The following is a 20,308-nucleotide window of genomic DNA, read 5'->3' as shown; positions in this document are numbered from 1 at the left end:
AGTTGGTACGTCCCGAAGGCCCACCCACTTCCGGGTTCCGAGCGCCGGGGCCCGCATGGCGGCCCGCAAACGCGCGGCGGACGGGCCCCGTTCGCCAGCTGCCATGGCTCAGTGGAAGAAGAAGAGGCTCCGGAAGCGCAGGGGCGCAGCCTCCCAGGGCCACGCCAGCGACTCGGAGGATGGCGGATTTGAGGTTCAGGCGGAGGATGACGCCCGCGCGCGGAAGGTAGGAGCGTGGGGCTGGGACGCGCGCCGGGGCCTCGGCTCCCCAGGTGGGGCGCGGAGAGTCCGCGGGCGCGAGGACGGGCTGGGGGCCGCCCGCCTGAGCACGCGTCCCGGGGTCTGTCGCACCCGGGTCCGCGGACGAGCCTCGGCTCCCTGCTCTGCGGCCTGTGGGCCTCCTGCCGGCCTCGGATCGCGCGCGCTCATTGGCTGCCCCCGCCTCCCGGGCCCGTTCGTCCAATGGGAAGTGCGCATACGGAAGCTCTGACTTGGAGAGTTTGGGGCGTTCTTAGGAACCGGCGTTAAGGGGAAGCCGGACCCTGGAGCTGCAGGCAGTGAGGCCCCAGACCTCTGAGAAGCTAATAGCAAACGTGTGCTGTACGTGCTGAGCATTTACTGTACCACTTCCGCTTCTGAGCGCAGAATGTATACGGGTGAGGGAGACAGGTGTGGGCACCGAGGTGGCGCAGGAGCCGTGCCCCAGCAGTCTCCACTGTCCTGTGTCCAGCGGAGGGCGCAGAGTGGGCTTGAATGAGTGAGTGGGCGTTGACAGGAAAAGACCACACCCCACGGCAGGGACAGCCTGAGACCTTACTCCACCGCTCTCCCACCCAGCCTGGCTTAGTGGCCTTAGATGTGGAGAAGCTGCCACAGACCAGAGCTCGGGTAGGCACAGGCAGTGAGCGCCGGGAAAGACTGTAAGTGTGGCTCAGACCGATGGTGGTGCTGTGGCCAGGCCCTCCACTGTCTGGGACATAGGAGAAGGGACTTCTCACCACCGAGAGAGGACTGGGGATCCGTGGCACAGGTAGAAGAGCAGAGACCAAGGGAACAGGTTTAAGATAGGTGTGGTCGGGAACCGGGCGTGGGGGTGCACACCTGTCATCCCAGCCCTCCGGAGGCTGAGGCAGGAGGATCGGTGCAAGTTCGAGGCCAGCTGGGGCTGCAAAGTGAGCTCAAGGCCAGCCTGAACTGCATAGTGAGACCCTGCCTCAAAAAAAAAGACCAAAAAATAGGTGTGGTGGCCCACACCTGTAATCTGGGCATCTAGGGAGGCTGAGGCAGGAGGGCTCACAAGTTTGAATCCCACCTGGGCAATTTAGTGAGACCCTGTCAAAAAATAGTAAGGGCTGAGAATATGGCTCGGTGGTTGAGTGCTCCTGCGTTCAGTCTCCTAGCACAGGAGAGAGGTGGGGGCGTTTATTTATTTTTGTTTATTTATTTACTTATTTTGAGAAAGGGTTGAGTCTATCCTTGAACTCAGTGTGTAGCCCAGGCCACCCTTGAATTTGCTGTAATCCTCCTGCCTCAGCCTCTGGAGTGCTGGGATTACAAGTGTGCGTCATCACACCCACCTGGATGATGTGTTTTTAAATGGACCTTATATGCATATTATATGTTTGTTTGCCAGGATCAAATAAATCTTTTTTTTTTTTTTTTTTTTTAAGAAAAAGATGTTTTTAGGGGCTAGAGGTGTTGTTCAGTGGTAGAGCACCTGTTTAGCATGCATAAGGCCCCGTAATCCCTGTAAACTCTGGGAGGCTGAGACAGGAAGATCACAGGTTTGAGCCCAGCCTGGGCAATTTAGCAACATCAGGAGACCCTGGCTTAAAATTAAAATGTTTTTAAAATTCTGGGTTGTATCTCAGTGAAAAGGCTGTGGGCTCAATTTCCAGATCCACAAAAACAGAACAACTAGTACCTAAAGTAATGTAATACTTAAAAATAATAATGCTTAATTAAAATTATAAAATGGTAATAGAAGTACCAGTGGAAAGATGCTTTAACAGTAGTCACAGGAAAGTTATTTGATGTACATTAATTTTTAAAGGATTGTATTAATTATATAAGCACCTATCTCAAGCTAGAGGAGTAAAAAATATTACCATACTCAATAGCCAGGTGATGCCTTGGCGTGGTGACCTGGGGCATTGTGGGCATGCCTGTAATCCCAGCCCTCACCTGTAATCCCAGCCCTCGGAAGGCTGAGGCAGGAGGATCATAAGTTTGAGCCCAGCCCGAGCAACTTGGCGACCCATGTACTAATATTACACCAAAATTAAAAGGGGCTGAGGATGCAGCTCAGTGCAGAGACCCTGGATTCAATCCCTAGTAGTCCCCAGAAAAGCCCCCAAAGACCGGATTTATATTCTTGTAAGGGACCAGCAGCCAAAAGCTGGAAGGGGGAGTGGGGACTGGCTTTTGAAGCAGGTCCCTTGGGCAGGCCGCGAGCTGCCCATCCTGAAGTCAGTTGAAGCCGGTGACCAAGCAGGTGGTCACTGTGCCCAAGGGCAGGACAGGCAGGAGCACAGCCCCCCCCCCCATGGTGACACCACCTCTCTGCTCCTCCCACCCAGCAGGGACCTGGCCGACCCCTGCCCAGCTTCCCCACCACGGAGTGCACCTCGGACGCGGAGCTGGACATGCGGGAGATGGTGCGGGCACAGAACAAGAAGAAGAAGAAGTCTGGGGGCTTCCAGTCCATGGGTACGTAAGCGGGCTGGCCTGGGTACAGGGCGCTGCGGGGAGACCAGCCTGCCTCTGCACCCAGTTACTGACACCTCTGGCTCAGCCCTGGGGCATGGGTGGGTAGGCCAAGGCAGCACCCGGGGCCTTATACATGGCTTTACAAGTCCCCAGCTGGTGGGACAGATTTAAACCTGAAATGGGAGTGGTAGTGCACACCTGTCTATAATCGAAGCTACTCAGGAGGCTGAGACAGGAAGATTGCAAGTTTGAGTCCAGCCTAGGTAACTTAGTGAGACCTTGTCTTAAAATAAAAGGGCTGGGGATGGAGCTCAGTGGTGGAGAGGTTGACCCAGTGCCGCAGGGTCAATGTGTAAGTACAGAAAGGCGAGGTGATGTTTTCATAGCCTCAGAAGGGAAAAGGGGCCTTTCCAGGTGTGACCTAAAGTCTGTTTTGTTTGACTCCTTTTGAATTGGACATGTGTATGCCAGGAAGCACTGTAAAGCAAGTGAAAAGCTACATGGGGAAGACAGGGTTAACATCCCTCACACACAAAGAACTTTATAGCGCTAAGAATAAGAAAAAGACAACCTGGCAAACACCTGTAGTCCCAGCACCCGGGAGGCTGAGGCAGGAGGATCACCGCAAGTTTGAGGCCAGCTTGAACTACATAGTGAGTTTAAGGCCAGCCTGACATGCATAGTGAGACCCTGTCTCACAACCAAAAAAGAAAAAAAGATGGAGAATTGTGTGAAAAATGATCCAGATAAGTCCTTCCACAGAAGCTTTTCATAGACAGACCAATAGCCATGTGCTAAACTTCCCTGAAAAAAAAACAAAAATGAAGACATCCACCGTGGCTGGATTTTGCCTTCCGCACCCCAGAGAGGAAGGACCAGCCGAAAAGTGGCCAAGGCCCCTGGCTTGCCCAGCTGTCCAGCAACACAGGCTCCAGTCGGATTCCATCCTCTAGAGCACCCCTGCACCACGTCTCACCACTCCCCAGGGCCAAGCCGGGGAACTTGGCATCGCTTTTTTTTTCTTTTTAGCTGTCAAAGAATTTTGGGCATGTGGGAAAATAGATGGGTCTCATGCCCTCCCAGCTGCCCCCCCCCACCCTGGGGCACTCTGAGACACACCTGTAAATGTCCCCGCGTCCCTGAGATCCAGAACCTTCCCCCGCAGGGACAAGGGCACAGTCCTCAGTGTCATTCAGGGACCCTGTTATCGTACGACACTGAAAATGTTCAAGCCAGAGCCCAGTAAGCTTCATCCTTTGCCGTCAGAAGACTTTATCTCTTAGGTCACACTTAATCTTTAGTTTCTGCTTCAGCACTTTCCAAGATTTTTTTTGAGAGGAGGTCTGTGTAGCCCAGGTTGGCCTGGAAGTCGGCCTTCCTGCCTCAGCCTCTCGAGTGCTGGGATGACAGGCGTGTGAGCCGTATAAGCCTTGAGTGGCCCGGGCCTTTGTCTTGTGATGCCCCCATGCCATGCGGGTGCCCCCCCAGCTGACGTTCCCGTGTCTCCCAGGCTTGAGCTACCCGGTGTTCAAGGGCATCATGAAGAAGGGCTACAAGGTGCCGACGCCCATCCAGAGGAAGGTGAGGGCCCGGCAGATGGGCGGGGCGGGCAGGGGTGAGAGACTCGGCCCTCCGGTCTGGCCTTGCAGCAGCCACTTCTGGTGCCTGCTGCCCCATCTCCCGCCGCCGCCGTCGCTGCAGCTGAAGCCCCCCCACCCCCACCCCCTCCTCCCGCTCCCCTGAGCTCACCTGATATGCAGGTGGAGAAACTGGCCCCGCAGCCTGGAGACTGGGCCAGGAGCTCTACCTCAGCTTCTGTCCAGCAGTTCCAGGCTTGGGGTTGAGCCTAGACCGTTAGCTGAGCGCAGACCCTCTCAGGGTCCAAGGAGGAAGATCAGGCCAAGAGGCAGGGTCTGGCTTTCCTGCAAGAAGGGGTTTCCAATAGCGGTGAGGCTTGTGGGTAGTGAGCTGCCCATCCCTGGAGGTGTGCAAACAGCTGTTGGCAGGAATGGGACCAGCACTGGGTGACGGCCCTGCCCATTCACGGAGACCCCTACTTCACCCACCTGTCCCCGCAGGCCATCCCGGTGATCCTGGACGGCAAGGACGTGGTGGCCATGGCACGGACTGGCAGCGGCAAGACGGCGTGCTTCCTCATCCCCATGTTTGAGCGGCTCAGGACCCGCAGCGGCCAGACCGGCGCCCGGGCGCTCGTCCTCTCCCCCACCCGGGAGCTGGCCCTGCAGACCATGAAGTTCACTAAGGAGGTGCGTGGGGCAGCGGCACCCAGGTGGCCCCGGGCCGGGCTGCGCCAGGAGGGGCTGACGATCTCCCTTCCTCTCCCTCCCCCTGACAGCTGGGCAAGTTCACCGGCCTGAAGACGGCCCTGATCCTGGGCGGGGACAGGTAAGGGACCCCTCCCCCAGAGAAGTGCCCAGGAAGTGTGTGCAGGAGAATCACAGTGGCCTGCAACCCAGACAGGTCCCAAGGCTCCCAGAGGGTAACCACCGACTCCTGGGTCATGTGGGGCCTCGTTCAAAGCAAGGAGCAGGGCGGGGGCTCAGCTCAGAGGGAGGGGCAGAGCACTGGCCTAGGCTCCGCCCCGGCACCACCAAAACAAACAAAAACAACATGTACAAAAGCTGGGGAGTGTTTGTGGCAGCTCACCTTTGTGAGGATCCTCTCAGCCAGGCGTGACACTCGCGCTTGTAGTCCCAGCACTCTGGAGGCTGAGGCAGGAGGATCACCCTTAGTTCAAGGCCAGCCTGGGTGACATAGTGATATCGTGAGGCCCTATCTCAAAAAACAAAACCCAAAGGATCATTTCCTGGTGTGCTTACATCGATCTTCCAAGGCTGCAGGTGCACACCTGTTTCACAGGTGAATGGATTGAGGAGCCCGCTGACTCAGCCCCGCAGTGATCAGGGCTGCAGGGCTAGGACCAGCACCTGTCCTCCTGCCTCCCTGGAAGGCAATTCCTCCCCTGTTCTTCTGTCCAAGGGCCATGCCAACGTCATTCAGGGTATTTTTTGAGACAAGGTTTTGCTATGTAGTTGCAACTGGCTTTGAACTCACTACGTAGCTCAGCCTGGCCTCGAACTCTCGGTCATCCTCCTGCCTCAGCCTCCTGAGTGCTGGGATTACAGGCATGTGCCACCACGCCTGGCTCTAGCTTCTGAGAGTGAGTTTTGCTTTTCAGCCCTTTGCCCGCTGTTCTTATCTCTGTAGTCAGGGCCGGTCAGAGGCTTCGGCCTCCCGAGCTATCCCTGGCCCAGGATCCTGCTCCTGCAGCCATCCCAAGAGCATCGCAGGGGAGGACAAAAGTTAGGGGTGCTCACCCCAAAGCCTTAAGAGCAGACACGTGGAGATGAGGGAACCCAGGTTCTGTTGCTCGGTGGTGGCTGGTCACAGGCAGCTTAGTGACTCCCTGAGCAACACAGGGAGGGAGGGGTCCCTGGAGCCCATCCGCGGGGAGCTCGGAGCTCTCCCATGCGTGCCCGCTCACTTGCATGGCCGGGGCAGGGCCCTTGCCTAGTATCTTTGTCGCAGCTGTCCCTTACCCGTGTGCCAGGGACAGGGCATGGGGACTTGTGACGAAGCGCCCTGCTCTGTTCCCGCTGACCCTCTTCTCCTCCCCAGAATGGAGGACCAGTTTGCGGCCCTGCACGAGAACCCCGACATGTGAGTCTGTGCTTGGGGGTGCTTGGGGCCTCTTCCCAGATGGCCACTGCGGGGGACAGGGCAGCTTAAAGTGGTGGCCGTGGCCTAGGGGTGACCCGGTCTGTCCCCCTCCAGAATTATCGCCACGCCAGGGCGGCTGGTGCACGTGGCCGTGGAGATGAACCTGAAGCTGCAGAGCGTGGAGTACGTGGTTTTCGACGAAGCTGACAGGTGAGGCCGCAGCAAGGGACCACTCTGTTCCCAGCCCTGCACGGCCAGGGAGGGACGACTGCCAGGAGGAAAGAGCCACACCCAGCACCACTATTTTTTAATCATGTGCTTTAGGAGTATTGGAAAGAGAATTTTAAAAATGTAACACATGATTCCGAAGATGCTAGAGATAGAATAATATTCAGAGCGTGGGGCCTGGCTCGGTGGCACATGTTTGTAATCGTAGTACTGAGGAGGCTGAGGCAGGAGGATTATAAATTCACAGCCAGACTGGGCTGCATAGTGGGAGCCAACGTGGGTGCCTGTGCGGACCGTATCCCACGGGGACAGTGGAGCCCCTTGTGACCCACCCCCCGCCCTCCCAGGCTCTTTGAGATGGGCTTTGCCGAGCAGCTGCAGGAGATCATCGGCCGGCTCCCCGGGGGCCACCAGACCGTGCTCTTCTCCGCCACGCTGCCCAAGCTGCTGGTGGAGTTCGCCCGCGCAGGTGAGTGGCTAAGCATGGCGCCCGTGCGGCCTGGGCCCTGGCTCCCTCCTGCCCCCGGTGACGCCCACCCTCCGTGCCCACCGCAGGCCTCACGGAGCCAGTGCTCATCCGGCTGGACGTGGACGCCAAGCTCAACGAGCAGCTCAAGGTGAGGCGGCACCTGGTGGCATCCCCAGGCCCAGGATGAAGGTGGCGCCCATGGACCCCAACGCCCACCCCCTGCCCCTGCCCCCGCAGACCTCCTTCCTCCTGGTGCGCGAGGACGCCAAGGCCGCTGTGCTGCTGCACCTGCTGCGCACCGCGGTGCGGCCCCAGGATCAGACCGTGGTGTTTGTGGCCACCAAGCACCACTGCGAATACCTCAGCGAGGTGAGTGGGCACTGGCGCTGGCCGGGCCCTGCACTTCTGAGTGCGGCCACCAGAGGGCAGCAGCGTTTCGGGACAGGCTTGCACCCTTGCGCCCTTAACATCTCAAAGTGGAAACCCGGCAGAGACTGGTTACCTAGCCACAGCCGACTCCAGCAGCCGCTGGCGGTGGGTTCATCTCTGGCCCGCCTTCCATCTCAGTTCCGCAGTGTATTGGATTGATTTATTTGTTTTTGGTACTAGGAATCAAACTAAGGACCTTGTGCTCGCCAGGCGTATATTGGAATTTTTAAATTTTATTGTTTGTTTGTTTGTTTTGTTTTTTTGAGACAGGGTCTCGCTATGCAGTTCAAACCCGTCTTGTGCTCACCTTGTAGCCCAGGCTGGTCTTGAGCTCACAACGATCCTCCTGCCTCAGCCTCCCAAGTGCTGGGATTACAAGCGTGCACCACCATGCCTAGCTTAAATTTTATTTACTTTCGCAGTATTGCAGATTAAGTCCAGGGCCTTTGCACTGAGTTCCATCCCAGACATTTTCTTTTTTTTTTTTTTTTTTTTTTTGTCTTTTTGAGACAGGGTCTCACTGTGCAGTTCAGGTTGGCTTTAAGCTCACTTTGTAGCCCAGGCTGGTCTCAACTCCGAACAATCCTCCTGCCTCAGCCTCCCAAGTGCTGGGATTACAGGCGTGCGCTACCACGCCCGGCTCCAGGCATTTTCAAACATAAAATTTTGAGACAAGGCTCTTGCTAAGTTTGCCGGGCAGGGCTCAAACTGGTGACCCTCCTGCCTCATCCTCCCGGAGTGCTGAGATCATAGCCACGTGCCACCACGGCTGATGCTGTTGCATGTTTCTGAATGGGTCTGCAGGCGGCCGTGCCGAGCGTTTTCACGCCTGTACCTGCGACCCCGTGGGTGGAAGCAGGGAGGTCTCAGTGCCCCTGCGGGCCACACCCTGGTCTGCTGTCAGGGACACGGTTTTCTGGGTCTCCCTCACTCTGTGGTCTACTGCTGGGGCCACCAGTGAACGAGGCCCGAAGAGGGGCACACAGCTACCTCCTGGACGAGCTTCCTGTTCCCAGCAGTGGCTGCAGTGACCCGCTGAGTCCTCCTGACAAAGCTACAGAGCAGGAGCCATTGCTTCCCTCTTAGTGATGAGGAAAGCGAGGCACAGAGAGGCCTAGTGACTCGCCCAGGGTCACACAGCTTACTAGTGGTGCCGCAGGATTGGACTGTGCCCCAGGGGAGCCCTGCGCAGGTCATCGCCTTTGATTCAAAGCCCAGGTGCCGGGCTCTGGTCAGGCTCCGCAGGCACCCCCGACCACAGCCTGCTCTCTCTCTGTCCCCTCTTCTCACGCTCCGGCCTCCGCCCAAGTAGCTGCTGAGCACCCAGCGTGTGAGCTGCGCGCACATCTACAGCGCGCTGGACCAGACGGCCCGCAAGATCAACCTGGCCAGGTTCACGCACGGCAAGTGCTCCGCGCTCATCGTCACTGACCTGGCCGCCCGCGGCCTGGACATCCCACTGCTGGATAACGTCATCAACTACAGCTTCCCCGCCAAGGGCAAGCTCTTCCTGCACCGCGTGGGTGAGCAGCCGCGCCGCGCCCCGGGCTGCCCCCACCCCTGCCCACAGACTCCAGTTGACCCCACTTGGCTCACACTGGTCCCGTTGTTTGTGTCACTTTTTTTTTTTTTCTTTTTGAGTTAGGGTCTTGCTATGGAGTTCAGGCTGGTCATGAAGTCGCATTAGTCCTCCTGCCTCAGCCTCCCAGTTGCTGGGATGACCATGCCCAGCTTGCTGGCTGCTTTCTGAAGCAGCTCTGGAAGTCCTCTTTGTCAGTGTCTTACAAGGTGTGCTTGAAATAGTGGTGAATGCTGCTCCCAAACGCCCTCCTCCAGGCAGGCAGGGCAGCAGAAGCACCGTGACAGTGTGGCCGCATCCGCTTTGCTGCCCGGCCCCGGCCCTGGCTCTGCCCCACAGTCAGAATAACCGTGGAAGGGGGACAACTTGAATCGATTCAGGACACTGAGGCAGCCAGGACAGCACTGTTGAAGACAGGGAAAGATGTCCACAGCTGCTGCAGAAGGCAGCAGAAGGATGGATGAGTGTGTGACGCAGCGGGGAGGGTCTCCCTGTCACAAGGCTGTCGTTCACGGTCACTTTCGATTGCATCACGGATGTTTGTAAATGTGGGTGGGCGATGGGGGCTTGAGCAGGGTCGTAGTGGGTGATCGAGGCGGGTGGAATAAGCGAGCTGCCAGGTCACGAGTGGCCCTAGGAGAAGTGTCTGGGGGTGCAGAGGGTCCCTCCCTGCCCTTCAATGTCAGGCCATGTGAGAGGCCCCCAGGCCAGGGTCTGCGCCCTGTTCTGTCCCATAGTCCCCACTGCTCTGTGGGGGCTGGTTTTGTGCGTCCTGGAGGGGTCCTGAGACCCCTTCATGAGGAGTGTCTCGTGCAGTACCTGACCGAAAGCATCTGTCACCTCAGTGAAGCTTCCAAATGTGGTAACACTTAGTTTTCCTAAGATACAGAAATAGCCCTGGCATAGTGGTGGTGCCCACCTGTAATCCCAGCACTCAGGAGGCTGAGGCAGGAGGATCACTGAATTTGAGGCCAGCCTGGGTTATGTAGTGAGCTCAAGCCAGCCTGAGCTACATAGTGAGACCCGGTCTCAAAAACAAAAAAAAGATACAGAAATGGGCCAAAATGTGATGGTACAGTACTTGGAAATACACTGAACTCAAAGTTGGAACCCTAATTGGGTATGATTTCCTATAACGGGCTCTTCCTGCTTGCATCACTGTTTGCTAGCAGTGTTCTCACTAACTCTTACCTGTCATTCTTTTTTTTTTTTTGTCTTTTTGAGGTAGGGTCTTGCTATACAGTTCAGGCTGGCCTCGAACTTGAAACAATCCTCCTGCCTCAGCCTCCCGAGTGGTGAGATTACAAGCATGTGCCACTACGCTCGGCTTCTTACTTGTCATTCTGCGGGGGATGTGGCACATCTGTCCTGTGAAGGGTTAGGTATTAGGTATTTTTGTTCCTGTGCACTATGCCATAACTGCTGAATATGCAGTTGTAGGAAGGCTGCCGTGGAGAATATGTAAATGAGTAAATGGATGTGGCTGTGGCAATAAAACTTTATTGAGGCAAGCAAGAAGGGGGCGGGAGTGGGCCTGCCCCTTTCCTCAGCCATTTAACGCCCCCTTGTGGTCGGCAGTTATGGACCAAACCGCCTGCTTCTCTAAGCCTTCAGGGGATGTTCTCAAAGGTAGGGCTGCCAAAGACTTGCTACTGGTGTGGGCAGTGCATCGTTCTTGTTCTTGTTCTTGTTCTTGCCAAATTCTTGAGCACTGTTTTCGGCCCCGGGCGCTCCCCCAGGTAAACTCAGAGACCGTGACCGCCTGCCCCTTGCCTGGTTGCGAACAGTGGCCGGGCTCACGCCCTCCGGGTCAGCACCTACGACTCACGCTGGCGCGGGGCCCTTTCCACCCTGAGGCCTGGCCATCTCCCCCTGCAGGCCGTGTGGCCCGGGCTGGCCGAAGTGGCACAGCCTACTCCTTGGTGTCCCCGGACGAGGTCCCCTACCTGCTGGACCTGCACCTGTTCGTGGGCCGCGGCCTCACCCTCGCCCAGCCCAGCAAGGGGCCCACAGGTGAGTGGGAGGTGCGGGGCCCGGGTCCCCTCAGAGTCTGTGGAGCCAGCGGGGCATGCAGCTGGGACAGGCTCAGCGGATCCTGGCTCTGACCCCTCGAGGAAACAGCCACAGTTTGTGGGCGAACAGCTCATACGTGAGTAGCGCGGCTGTCGCCAGGTGAGATGTGTCGAGGTCTGGCTGGGCTTCCTGGGTGGTGGCGCTGGGTTCTGGTCCCTGTGACAGGGCGGGCGGGGGGAGGCAGTGTCCGCCGGGCGGCAGGAGAGACCCTCACCTTGCGCGTGTGGCTCGTGGCAGGTACAGGCAGTGTGGACGGCGTGCTGGGCCGGGTGCCGCAGACCGTGGTCGATGACGAGGACAGCGGCCTGCGGGCCGCGCTGGAGGCGTCGCTGGAGCTGCGGGGCCTGGGCCGCGTGGCCGACAACGCACAGCAGCAGTACGTGCGCTCGCGGCCTGCCCCCTCGCCCGAGTCCATCAAGAGGGCCAAGGAGCTGGACCTGGCGGGGCTGGGCCTGCACCCGCTCTTCAGTGAGTCCCGCACGGGGCTGGGGCAGCGGGGGGCCCCTCGGACCCCACCCCGCCTCACCCGCAACCCACCCCAGGCTCGCGCTTTGAGGAGGCAGAGCTGCAGCGGCTGAGGCTGGTGGACGGCATCAGGCGGTACCGCTCGCGGGCGGTGAGTGAGCCCAGGCCGGGCGCCCCCTGACCCCCGCAGGACTCCCAAGCTTCCTGAGCTTGTAGCTTTTCTCCTGGCGGCTGGCTTGGGTGTTGGACCCCACTGTCCTGGGCCAACACTGCCCCTTGGCAGGTCCCTATGGAGAGCCATGTACCCGCTTCCCCCAGGGTAGACAAGCTCGCAGGGCCTGACTGCCCTGGGCTTGGACACCCGGCTTTCCCTCCCTTTTCTTGGCTCCCAGGAGCTCCCCATTTGTGCATTCATATTGGGGTGCACAAAAGCCAGGACAGACCTCCGGAACAGGTATGGCCGCCAGCCTGCCGTTAGCAAACCATACCATGGTCAAGATCACTGGTCTCAGAGCCATGTGGATGTGGGTGGGGGCCCAGGCACTGGCTTCTCCTAGCTGTGTGGCTTTGGGCAAGTTACCCGGCCTCTCTGGGCCTCCCTTGCTAATCGTGAGGCGCCCACTCACGCAGTGGCGGAGGTGCTGGGCAGGGTGCCTGGGGAGGCTTACCCTGCTGGTGACGCGGGGCTGGGCATGGAGGCCGCTGGCAATGGGCTCGGTGTCCCCTGCAGACCATCTTCGAGATCAGTGCCTCCAGCCGGGACCCAAGCAGCCAGGTGATGCGTGCCAAGCGGCAGAAGGACTGCAGAGCCATTGCTCGCTTCCAGCATGGACGGCAGGAGCAACGGGAAGGCCCGGCTGAGCCTGCCCCCACCTGCCCCGTGTCAACGGAGGAGCGGCCAGAGGCGGAAGAGGACGCGGGAGAGAGTGTGGAGGTGCGAGGCCCCAGGCCCCGGGGGCTGGGCTGGATCCCAGCGGGTGCCGTGTAGGTGATGCTCAGTGAGACCGCGGATGCCAAGCTCGCTGGAGCCCTGCAGCGCCACCGCGGGGGCTGGACAGACAGCGCGGCTTCCTGCAGGCTGAGGACAGCTGCTCTGCCCTGGGCTGTGGTGACCCGCATACTGCTGCCCTGTGGCAGCGGTCCTGTCCCCAGGACCAAGCTGACCGGTGCCGGTGTGCAGGAGCCCTGTCGGTGGCCAGCGGTGTTAGTGTGTTGTCGGCAGCCCCAGCCTCAGGGCCAGGCGGGTGGGAGGGGGCTGAGGAAGGACGTGGGCACAGCCAGTGTGCCGTGGCAGTGCCAGGCACTGGGTTTCCGGAGGCAGGGCTGGAAGGCCCCTGAGTGCAGTCAGCAGACGAGGCAGGCGGGTCCCCGACCCGCAGCTCCCCCAGTGTCTCAGATCTCCTTTGGATGGAGGGCTCGGTGGCCGGGAAGCAGAGGCGGAAACGTGCACGTGGCAGGCCCAGAGTGGGTCTTGACAAGCGGAGACCCTGTGAGGGTCTCACACCAGCCCGCAGACCGCAAGCCAGGCTCCTACGTAGGGTTGCCCGGAACTCGTGTCCCCAGGGCTGCAGGCATGACCCTGCGCCTCCTGGCAGGACACGTTCACCGAGATTGTAGGCCAGAAGCGGCCGAGGCCAGGCCCGGACCGAGGAGCCAAGAGGCGGAGGGAGGAGGCGCGGCGGCAGGACCAGGAGTTCTACGTCCCCTACCGGCCCAAGGACTTCGACAGCGAACGGGGGTGAGTGGCGGCGGGTCCCGAGGGGCCGGCCGGGCTGCTGGGCCCCGCCAACCGCGCTGTGTCTCCCACCCTCTGTCTACAGCCTGAGCGTGGAGGGTGCCACGGGGGCCTTTGAGCAGCAGGTGGCCGGCGCCGTCCTGGACCTGCTGGGGGATGAGGCGCAGAACCTGACCCGAAGCCGGCAGCAGCTCAAGTGGTGAGTGACCCTCCAGCGCCCTGTGGTGCTGCCGACAGCAGCAGCAGTGACCCGTCCTGCCCGGCTTGTCCCTTGATTTGATCGTACATGACGGGGCTCTTGACCCTGCGTGTCTTTTTGCCAACTGTTCCTGGAGCTGGCTTCATGACCCTGCGAGGGTCACAGCGCCAGGAAGCAGTGGGTGGGGAGTGAACCCTCCAGGAGGCCCTGGTCCCCGACCCCAGCCCCAGTGCTGGCGCCCGGCCCCTGACCCCAGACTCCCCCTGAGACCTGGCTGCCAGCGGTGGTGAGGAGGAGCGGGGAGCGGGCCTTTACTAAGCACCTACTGCATGCAGGCGTGCTGCCCTCCTCCAGCGGCCCCATGAAAGGGTCAGGTGAGGAAACAGGCCCCGCCCCCACCTCCCTCTCCCACAGGGACCGGAAGAAGAAGCGTTTTGTGGGACAGTCAGGACAGGGGGACAAGAAGAAGATCAAGACTGAGAGTGGCCGCTACATCAGCAGCTCCTACAAGCGGGACCTGTATCCGGGTGGGGCCTTGGGACTGGACGGGGGTGGGGGGTGGCCTTCTCCACAGCAGCGCCTATAAGGAGCCTGTGTTCGCGGGGGGCGGGGCCAGCGGGGGGCGGGGCCTGGCGGCTTCCTCGGTGAAAGGGCTGGGTGCTGGGGGTGGGGCCGGAGGGGCGTAGCCTGTCCAGGGAGTGCCCAGTGACTTTCCTTAACCGAGCGCCCCAGCTACCAGAAGTGGAAACAGAAACAGAAAATCGAGGATCGGGACTCGGAGGAGGAAGGGCCATCTGACCGCGGAGGCCCACCTTGGCGAGGTGGGAAGCGAGGGCGTGGCCCAGGTGAGCTCGGGACGGGAGTGGGGGTGTGCAAGCGTCCGGGGCGAGTTGGTAGTCAGAAACTGAGACACAGAGCTGCGCATAGCCCCGGAGCTGGGTCGGGTAGGTGGGCATTGCCAGGGCGCACCCTGCGCGCCTCCTCAGACCCCGCCCCCACCCGTACCTGGCCTGTCCCTCGGTGACCTCGACCTGGCCGCCGCGTCCCTGCATCGCTACCGGCGATGTGGCCATCCAGCTGCCCGCATAGGTGCTGCCCTCGGGCGCGGCCAGCCGCAGCCGCAGCCGCAGCCGAGGTCCAGCCTGGCGGGGAGTGGGGAGCAGGCTGAGAAAGTCCCCCCGGGAGGCGGGGAGGGCGGCCTCCCGCCTACACTGGCAGGTGGGCCCTGTGGTCTCCTGGGGCTTGGCCTGGGTCCCTGTGCCACTCACATGCTAAGGCAGGTGTGGGAGCTGCCCATCTGCCAGGGTCTGTGCCCAGGGACCACCCTGACCTGGCGGGAGGTCTGTGAGGAAGCTCAGGGTCTGCCCTGAAGGGCAGAGAGGCTGTCCCTGCCCACCCCGCTCAGACCCTGGGAGGACCTGCAGTCCAGCTCCCTGCCGCCCCACCGGCCCTGGCCTCTGTGGTGAGGGCTGCCGCCCGCGGGGGGGACCAGGTTCTGTCCTGGACGTGCCATGCACGGCCTGGGGCTGGAAGACTGTGAGCGCCCATATTGCAGATGGGGAAACTGAGGCAGCTCCCAGGGTGGGGATGTGGGGACTGAGCTCGAGGCCCTGGGCCCTGCTCATCTCCCCCAGCCCCAGGAGTGGGCAGAGCCTCCGTGTTTGCCTGAGCCCGTCCGTGCGGCGCCCGCTCCCCCCTGCCCTGCTCCCCTCACTGCGTCCTCCGCCTCTGCCCTCTGTCCCTGCCTGGCCGTCTTTGCCGCATCCCTCGCTTTTCCCGTGCTCTGTCCTCACTAAGCACCCGCTGTGCACCGGGCTCCGGCTGCAGCAGCAAGCGCAGGGTGGAAGCAGAAGTGGGGTGTTCTGGGGGCGCGGGAGGGGAGACCCTTGGAGGCCCCCCCCACCCGTCTGGAGCTGAGCCCCTGCACCCCTGTCCGGCAGGTGCGTCCCGGCCCCGCGCCCCTGGCACCCCCACAAGCCGCGTTCGCTCTGAGCTCAAGACCAGGCAGCAGATCCTGAAGCAGCGCCGGCGGGCCCAGAAGCTGCGCTTCCTGCAGCGCGGCGGCCTCAAGCAGCTGTCTGCCCGCAACCGCCGCCGGGCCCAGGAGCTGCAGCGGGGCGCCTTCGGCCGGGGCGCCCCCTCTAAAAAGGGCAAGATGAGGAAGAGGATGTGAAAACCAGGGTCTGGGCCCAAGGCTTCTCTCCTGGCCCTGCCTGGACATCGGCGGTCATTTCCCCATGCACTACTCGAGGAGCCCCCTGCCTCCCGAAAAGGAGCGCTGTGCAGCCATAGAAGACAGCAGCTGCCTCTGCCAAGACAGAGACATTCGAGCAGGGTCTTGAAGGGTGCGTAGGAGTTTGCAAGCAAAGCCAAGCAGGCCAAGTCCTGAGTTGATAACTTGGTTGCTGCTGCTTCCATGTGTTGTGGGTTCACAGTTCTTGTCCATATGGTCTGAGCTCTGAGCGCCTCAGGTTCAGTGACAGGTTTTTAATAAATAAACCTTTATTGAGCATCTCTGGTAGACCAGGAGTACAGTGTCTTTGGGCTATGCCCCCACCATCCCCTGGGTCCCCTGAGGACGGCTCTGTTGGGGTCCTGGTGGCCTGTGTCTTGCTTCAGGTTCCTAGGTCACAGTGACCCAGCGGCTGGACCCCAGGGCAGGCCCATCCCCCAGCAGAGTCCCGCAGCGGTCTTGGGACCAGGCACAGACTTCCTCTGCACCGCGGCCCGCCTGCTGAACACCCTGCTCGAGTTTGCTGTGGGGCTGCCCCTGAGCCGCTCTGGGACCCACACACCTGTCTGTCCCACCCGCTGGGGGGAGGGCGTGGCCCCAGGTCCCACGGTGGGCAAGCTGTGGGACGCACAACCCCTGTCTTCGTTGCTGCCCTGACCTGTGTGTACGGGGAGCCTGTGTGTTTCCCTCTGTCAGCCCCACAGCAGCACGGGCAGGCACTCTCACCTTCCTGGTGAGAAAACACGTCCAGGTCAGCCACAACCTGCACCCCACCGGAAGTGCAGGTCCCTACTGCTCAGTGCTTCCGGCTAAGGAGCCGTGGCCCGGGCTCAGCCTGGCGGAGGCTGGCCAGCGTGGCAGAGAGGTCCAGGATGAACAGCTTCACCTGGGGACCCAACATGGCCAGTCACATCCTGGTCCCCAACTGCTGGCCAGCCTACCTCTGACACCCCACAGGGGTGAAGGCAGGGGCGGGGTGGGGGAGCCTGTTAAGGGAGCAGCAGGGATGTCACATGGTTCCCAGACAGGGAGTGGGAGCTCCAGAGGGTTCCAGTCCCCAGCCTAAGAATTTCACTGCCTCAAGTCCCTGAATTGGATTGGGTACATTCACTGGTTTGTGACCTCGTCTCCACAGGTGACCCTGTCTTGTGTTTTAATTAACAACTGGGGGAGGGGCTGAGGATTTAGCTCAGTGGCACAGTGCCTGCCTGGCAAGCGCAAGGTTGTGAGTTCAATTCCTGGTACCGGAAGGAAAACAAAAACAAAAAAAAACAACTGGGCGGATTTCAACCCAGGGCCTTCGCACTGAGCTATATCCTCAGCCCTTAATACTTTGAGACAGGGTCTCCCTAAGTCACTAAGTTGCCCAGGCTGTCCTTGAACTTACAGTCCTCCTGCCTCAGCCTCCCAAAGAGCTGCAATTACAGATGTGGGCCACTGTACCCAGCTCAACATTTACTACTTATATGGACTTCATAATACGCACTTCATGAAGGCCCATAGATCCACTGCCAGGAGCTAGGCCTTGATGGCAAACTCAAAGCCACCTGGGGACTCCCCTACACACTGGTCACCTAAGTCTTGAAGGGAACCATCTCCACAGAGGACAGAAAACGGATAATGAAGTCACCCTTCGTCATGGCAGAAGTCACTGGGCAAGTAATAACCCAAGGACTGAGTGCTTCCCCATGCTCTGGGACAAGACAAGGAGCCCCAGGCCCGGAGATACAGTCCGGTGGGGGTAGAGGCACAGAACTGTCCCGAGTGTGCCTCCTTGGCAGGGTCAAGGGCCGATGGGAGACAGACTGACTTTGCGTGTCCGCAGACCCCGCGTCCTCCCTGGAGCCAGTGAGCGTCCCCAGGAGCCTGGGCCACACTTGGGAGGTCAGCGGCAGCCGGCAGCCTATCCAAGCAGGAGGTGCCTCACAGCCTGATGGTGGGGGGGCGGGGTACGGGGGGAGGGTGTGGGGGGGTGGTGACTGCCCTCCCTTTCCGTCCTCTTTAGGCACCCCAGGAAACCCCGAGGGAAGAACCTTGAGCCTGAAGCCCCGCCCTCCCTTGCAACCTGGCCCCTGCTCCATGCGCTTGGGCTACGTGGACACTCGGTGCACCGCTGCACACCCCATCAAACCCAGCCTCCCCCTCCCCAGGGCAGCCAGAGCAGAGGGTCCGGGGTGAATTACAAGTGACCGTACACCTCCTGCGGTCCTAGCAATGTCGCCAGTGTGCGGTTTGTTCCTGGGAGAAAGGGACTCTTCCTGCATGAGAGCCCACGGAGCCCCAGAGGGACACAGCCGCCTCCCCACAAAGCACTGGGATTGGGCCCAGGGCCTTTGCACTGAGCATCCCCAGCCCAGCCCCCCTGCCCCCTCCCTTTTTTTGTTTTTTGAGACTGGGTCTTGCTCTGCAGTTCAGGCTTGGCTTGAACTCACTGTGTATCCCAGGCTGGCCTCGAACTCACAGCAGTCCTCCTGCCCCAGCCTCCCGAGTGCTGGGATTACAGCCGCGAGCTGTCACACCTGGCTACCCTTTCTATTTCTTATTCTGAGACAGTGGCTCACCAAGTTGCTAAATGGCCCAGGTTGGGGCTCAGACTTACAATCTTCCCACCTCAGCCTCCCAGAGTGCTACCGGGCTGCAGAGCGGCACAGCTTCCTTCTGGGCACACAGTAGATGACCCAGAGCTGCGACAAAACAGCACGCCCACATCTGGGACAAGGGCTCTGAACAAGCTCAGCCTACAGACTCGTCGCCCATGGCGGATTTCCAGGCGCCTCCATGTTTCCAAAGAGCGGGTGCTTCGGCCCGGGGCGCAGGAAGAGGGGCCCTCACCTGCTCCAGCTGCCCCTCCGTGTCCTCCACGTCCAGGACGGGCGGCTGCCGTTGGTGCTGGCTCACCAGCTGGGACAGGTTGAGCGCCGACATCCTCGCGCGCCCCAGGAGCAAGGTCTTCTCCGCCGCGGTGCTCTGGATCTGAATCCACCTGGATTCCTGGCAAAGAACGCCCGCCCCGAGCCCGGTCGCAGCGGAGCGCTGGGGTTTCCTTGCCGCCCACCTGCCCGCCAGGTGCGCACAGGTGCCTCGGGGACAGGCACTGCCGGTTCAATTCACAGGGCGCCCCGTGCTCAGAGGCCTCTAGAGCCCGAGCCTCTCCCGGGCGTGCTAGGCCCACCTTCTCTCCCCGGGCGCGCGCGGAGCCTGGGGCGCGCGCCCACCCCGTGGGCCGTACCCACCGCAGCCTGCGCTCCCGCGCCTCCTCCAGCCGCTGCTGCAGCTCAGCGCGCCGCCGACTCAGCGCCAGCAGCTCGTCCTGTCCCGCATCCCGCAGCCGCTGCAGCCCCGCGCGCGCCGCCTCCAGCTCCGCTCGCCGCTCGCGCTCGGCCTGCCGCAGCGCGTCCCGCGTGTCCGCCAAGCCCTCGAAGCGCGCCACCAGCTCGGGGACCTCCTGGAACTGGGGCGGGGGCTCAGGGCTGCTCACGTGGCCCGCAGCCGCCCGCCTCCCCTCCCCCCTGTGAAAGGGGGGCACCTCATCGCAGGACACCACAATCGGGGACAGCAGGAGCCGTGGGCTGGGAGTTCTGTTCCCATCCTCCCCCCACCCCCGTCAAGCCCCAGTTTAATTGATCACTGCCTGTGATTAACCCACTTTGTGTTCGTGCAGTTCACGATACTGATTGGTACTGGGGGGACCCCTTTCCATTGAACTTCATCTCTAGCCCCGCCCCCTTTTAAAATTTATTTATTTTTGAGAGAAGGTTTCGATATGTAGTTAAGGCTGCCCTTGAGCTCACTTTGTAGCCCAGGTTGGTCTCTAACTCGCCGGGCGATCCTGCTGCCTCAGCCTCCTAAATGCCCGGATTACAGGAGTGAACTCCCCCCTCCCCCTCACTTTGAGCCCAGCTCTTGCTAAGCTGCCCAGGCTTGCAATTCTCCTGTCTCAGCCTCTCAAAGTGTTGGGGTTATAAAACTGATTGATTGTCTGCCCCCACCCCACATGCTTGCTTGCTCGCTCGCTCAATAGCGCGACCTTAACTGAGAGTCGGCTCTCTGAAACTTCTCCTTTGCTCTGTAAAATGGGGTTGACAATAGCAGGACCCACTGTTTTACACTACAACTCAAAGACACTGCATGGCCAGGCCCAGCGGCCAAGTCTATAATTCCGGGTACTCATGAGGCCAAGGCAGGAGGGTCATAAATTCAATCCCAGCCTGGGCACTTTAGTGAGACCCAGTCACAGAGCAAACTACGAGGGCCTGGGGCTGGAGCTCGGTGGCGGCGCGCTTGTCTAGCATAGTCACGCCCCTGGGTTCCATCCCCAGCATAGGAAGAAAAAATAAAAACGCACATATCGCTGGCATAACTGAGCGCTTGTGATTGACGATCTTGCATACAATCAGTGTTCCGTCAGTGACCAAAACCTTTCCCAGAGGCCCAGCCGCGCGCAGCTCACCTCGGGTAGCTGCTCCAGCACGCGCTCCAACAGACGCGCGCAGGGCTCCCGGCGCCCC

At 60.5% G+C, this 20,308-nt stretch overlaps 2 protein-coding genes across 7 annotated transcripts in view; one reads left to right on the top strand and one right to left on the bottom strand.

Moving 5' to 3' along the window:
* Nucleotides 1-11: 11 nt before the first annotated feature.
* Nucleotides 12-16,088, top strand: Ddx54 (DEAD (Asp-Glu-Ala-Asp) box polypeptide 54). 4 transcript variants are annotated; one of them, XM_013503585.1, is made up of 20 exons: nt 12-226; nt 2,583-2,709; nt 4,220-4,290; nt 4,788-4,976; nt 5,066-5,115; nt 6,349-6,390; nt 6,505-6,600; nt 6,966-7,087; nt 7,174-7,235; nt 7,325-7,456; nt 8,829-9,039; nt 10,974-11,108; nt 11,406-11,636; nt 11,711-11,784; nt 12,364-12,567; nt 13,229-13,371; nt 13,454-13,567; nt 13,982-14,086; nt 14,300-14,412; nt 15,508-16,088. In XM_013503585.1, the coding sequence occupies exons 1-20, from the start codon at nt 56-58 to the stop codon at nt 15,738-15,740; spliced, it is 2,625 nt and encodes an 874-aa protein (XP_013359039.1). In that variant the 5' UTR covers nt 12-55; the 3' UTR covers nt 15,741-16,088. The 4 variants fall into 4 exon arrangements, with proteins under 4 accessions (XP_013359039.1, XP_005403271.2, XP_013359041.1 ...); XM_005403214.2 differs by having other exon boundaries at nt 2,580-2,709; XM_013503587.1 differs by lacking the exon at nt 12-226 and adding an exon at nt 526-600.
* Ccdc42b (coiled-coil domain containing 42B) overlaps nt 16,052-20,308 on the bottom strand; it is a gene marked incomplete in the record, with an annotated part of 7,632 nt that continues 3,375 nt past the window's right edge. The window contains 4 exon segments of one of the 3 annotated variants that reach the window (XM_013503588.1): nt 16,052-16,530; nt 18,633-18,791; nt 19,030-19,251; nt 20,251-20,308. In XM_013503588.1, the coding sequence (XP_013359042.1) occupies nt 16,183-16,530; nt 18,633-18,791; nt 19,030-19,251; nt 20,251-20,308 (787 nt within the window). 3 annotated transcript variants of the gene reach the window in all.

This window comes from Chinchilla lanigera, unplaced genomic scaffold (assembly GCF_000276665.1).
Source record: "Chinchilla lanigera isolate Chin_1 unplaced genomic scaffold, ChiLan1.0 scaffold00081, whole genome shotgun sequence".
Lineage (NCBI taxonomy): Eukaryota > Metazoa > Chordata > Mammalia > Rodentia > Chinchillidae > Chinchilla > Chinchilla lanigera.
This window is presented reverse-complemented; position numbering and strand designations above follow the sequence as displayed.

Coding starts and splice junctions, on each gene's coding strand:
- Ddx54 (XM_005403214.2), top strand. CDS start 56: ATGGCGGCCCGCAAACGCGCGGCGGACGGGCCCCGTTCGCCAGCTGCC. Junction 227..2,579: donor ATGACGCCCGCGCGCGGAAG/GTAGGAGCGTGG, acceptor CCTCCCACCCAG/CAGGGACCTGGCCGACCCCT. Junction 7,088..7,173: donor GGTGGAGTTCGCCCGCGCAG/GTGAGTGGCTAA, acceptor TGCCCACCGCAG/GCCTCACGGAGCCAGTGCTC.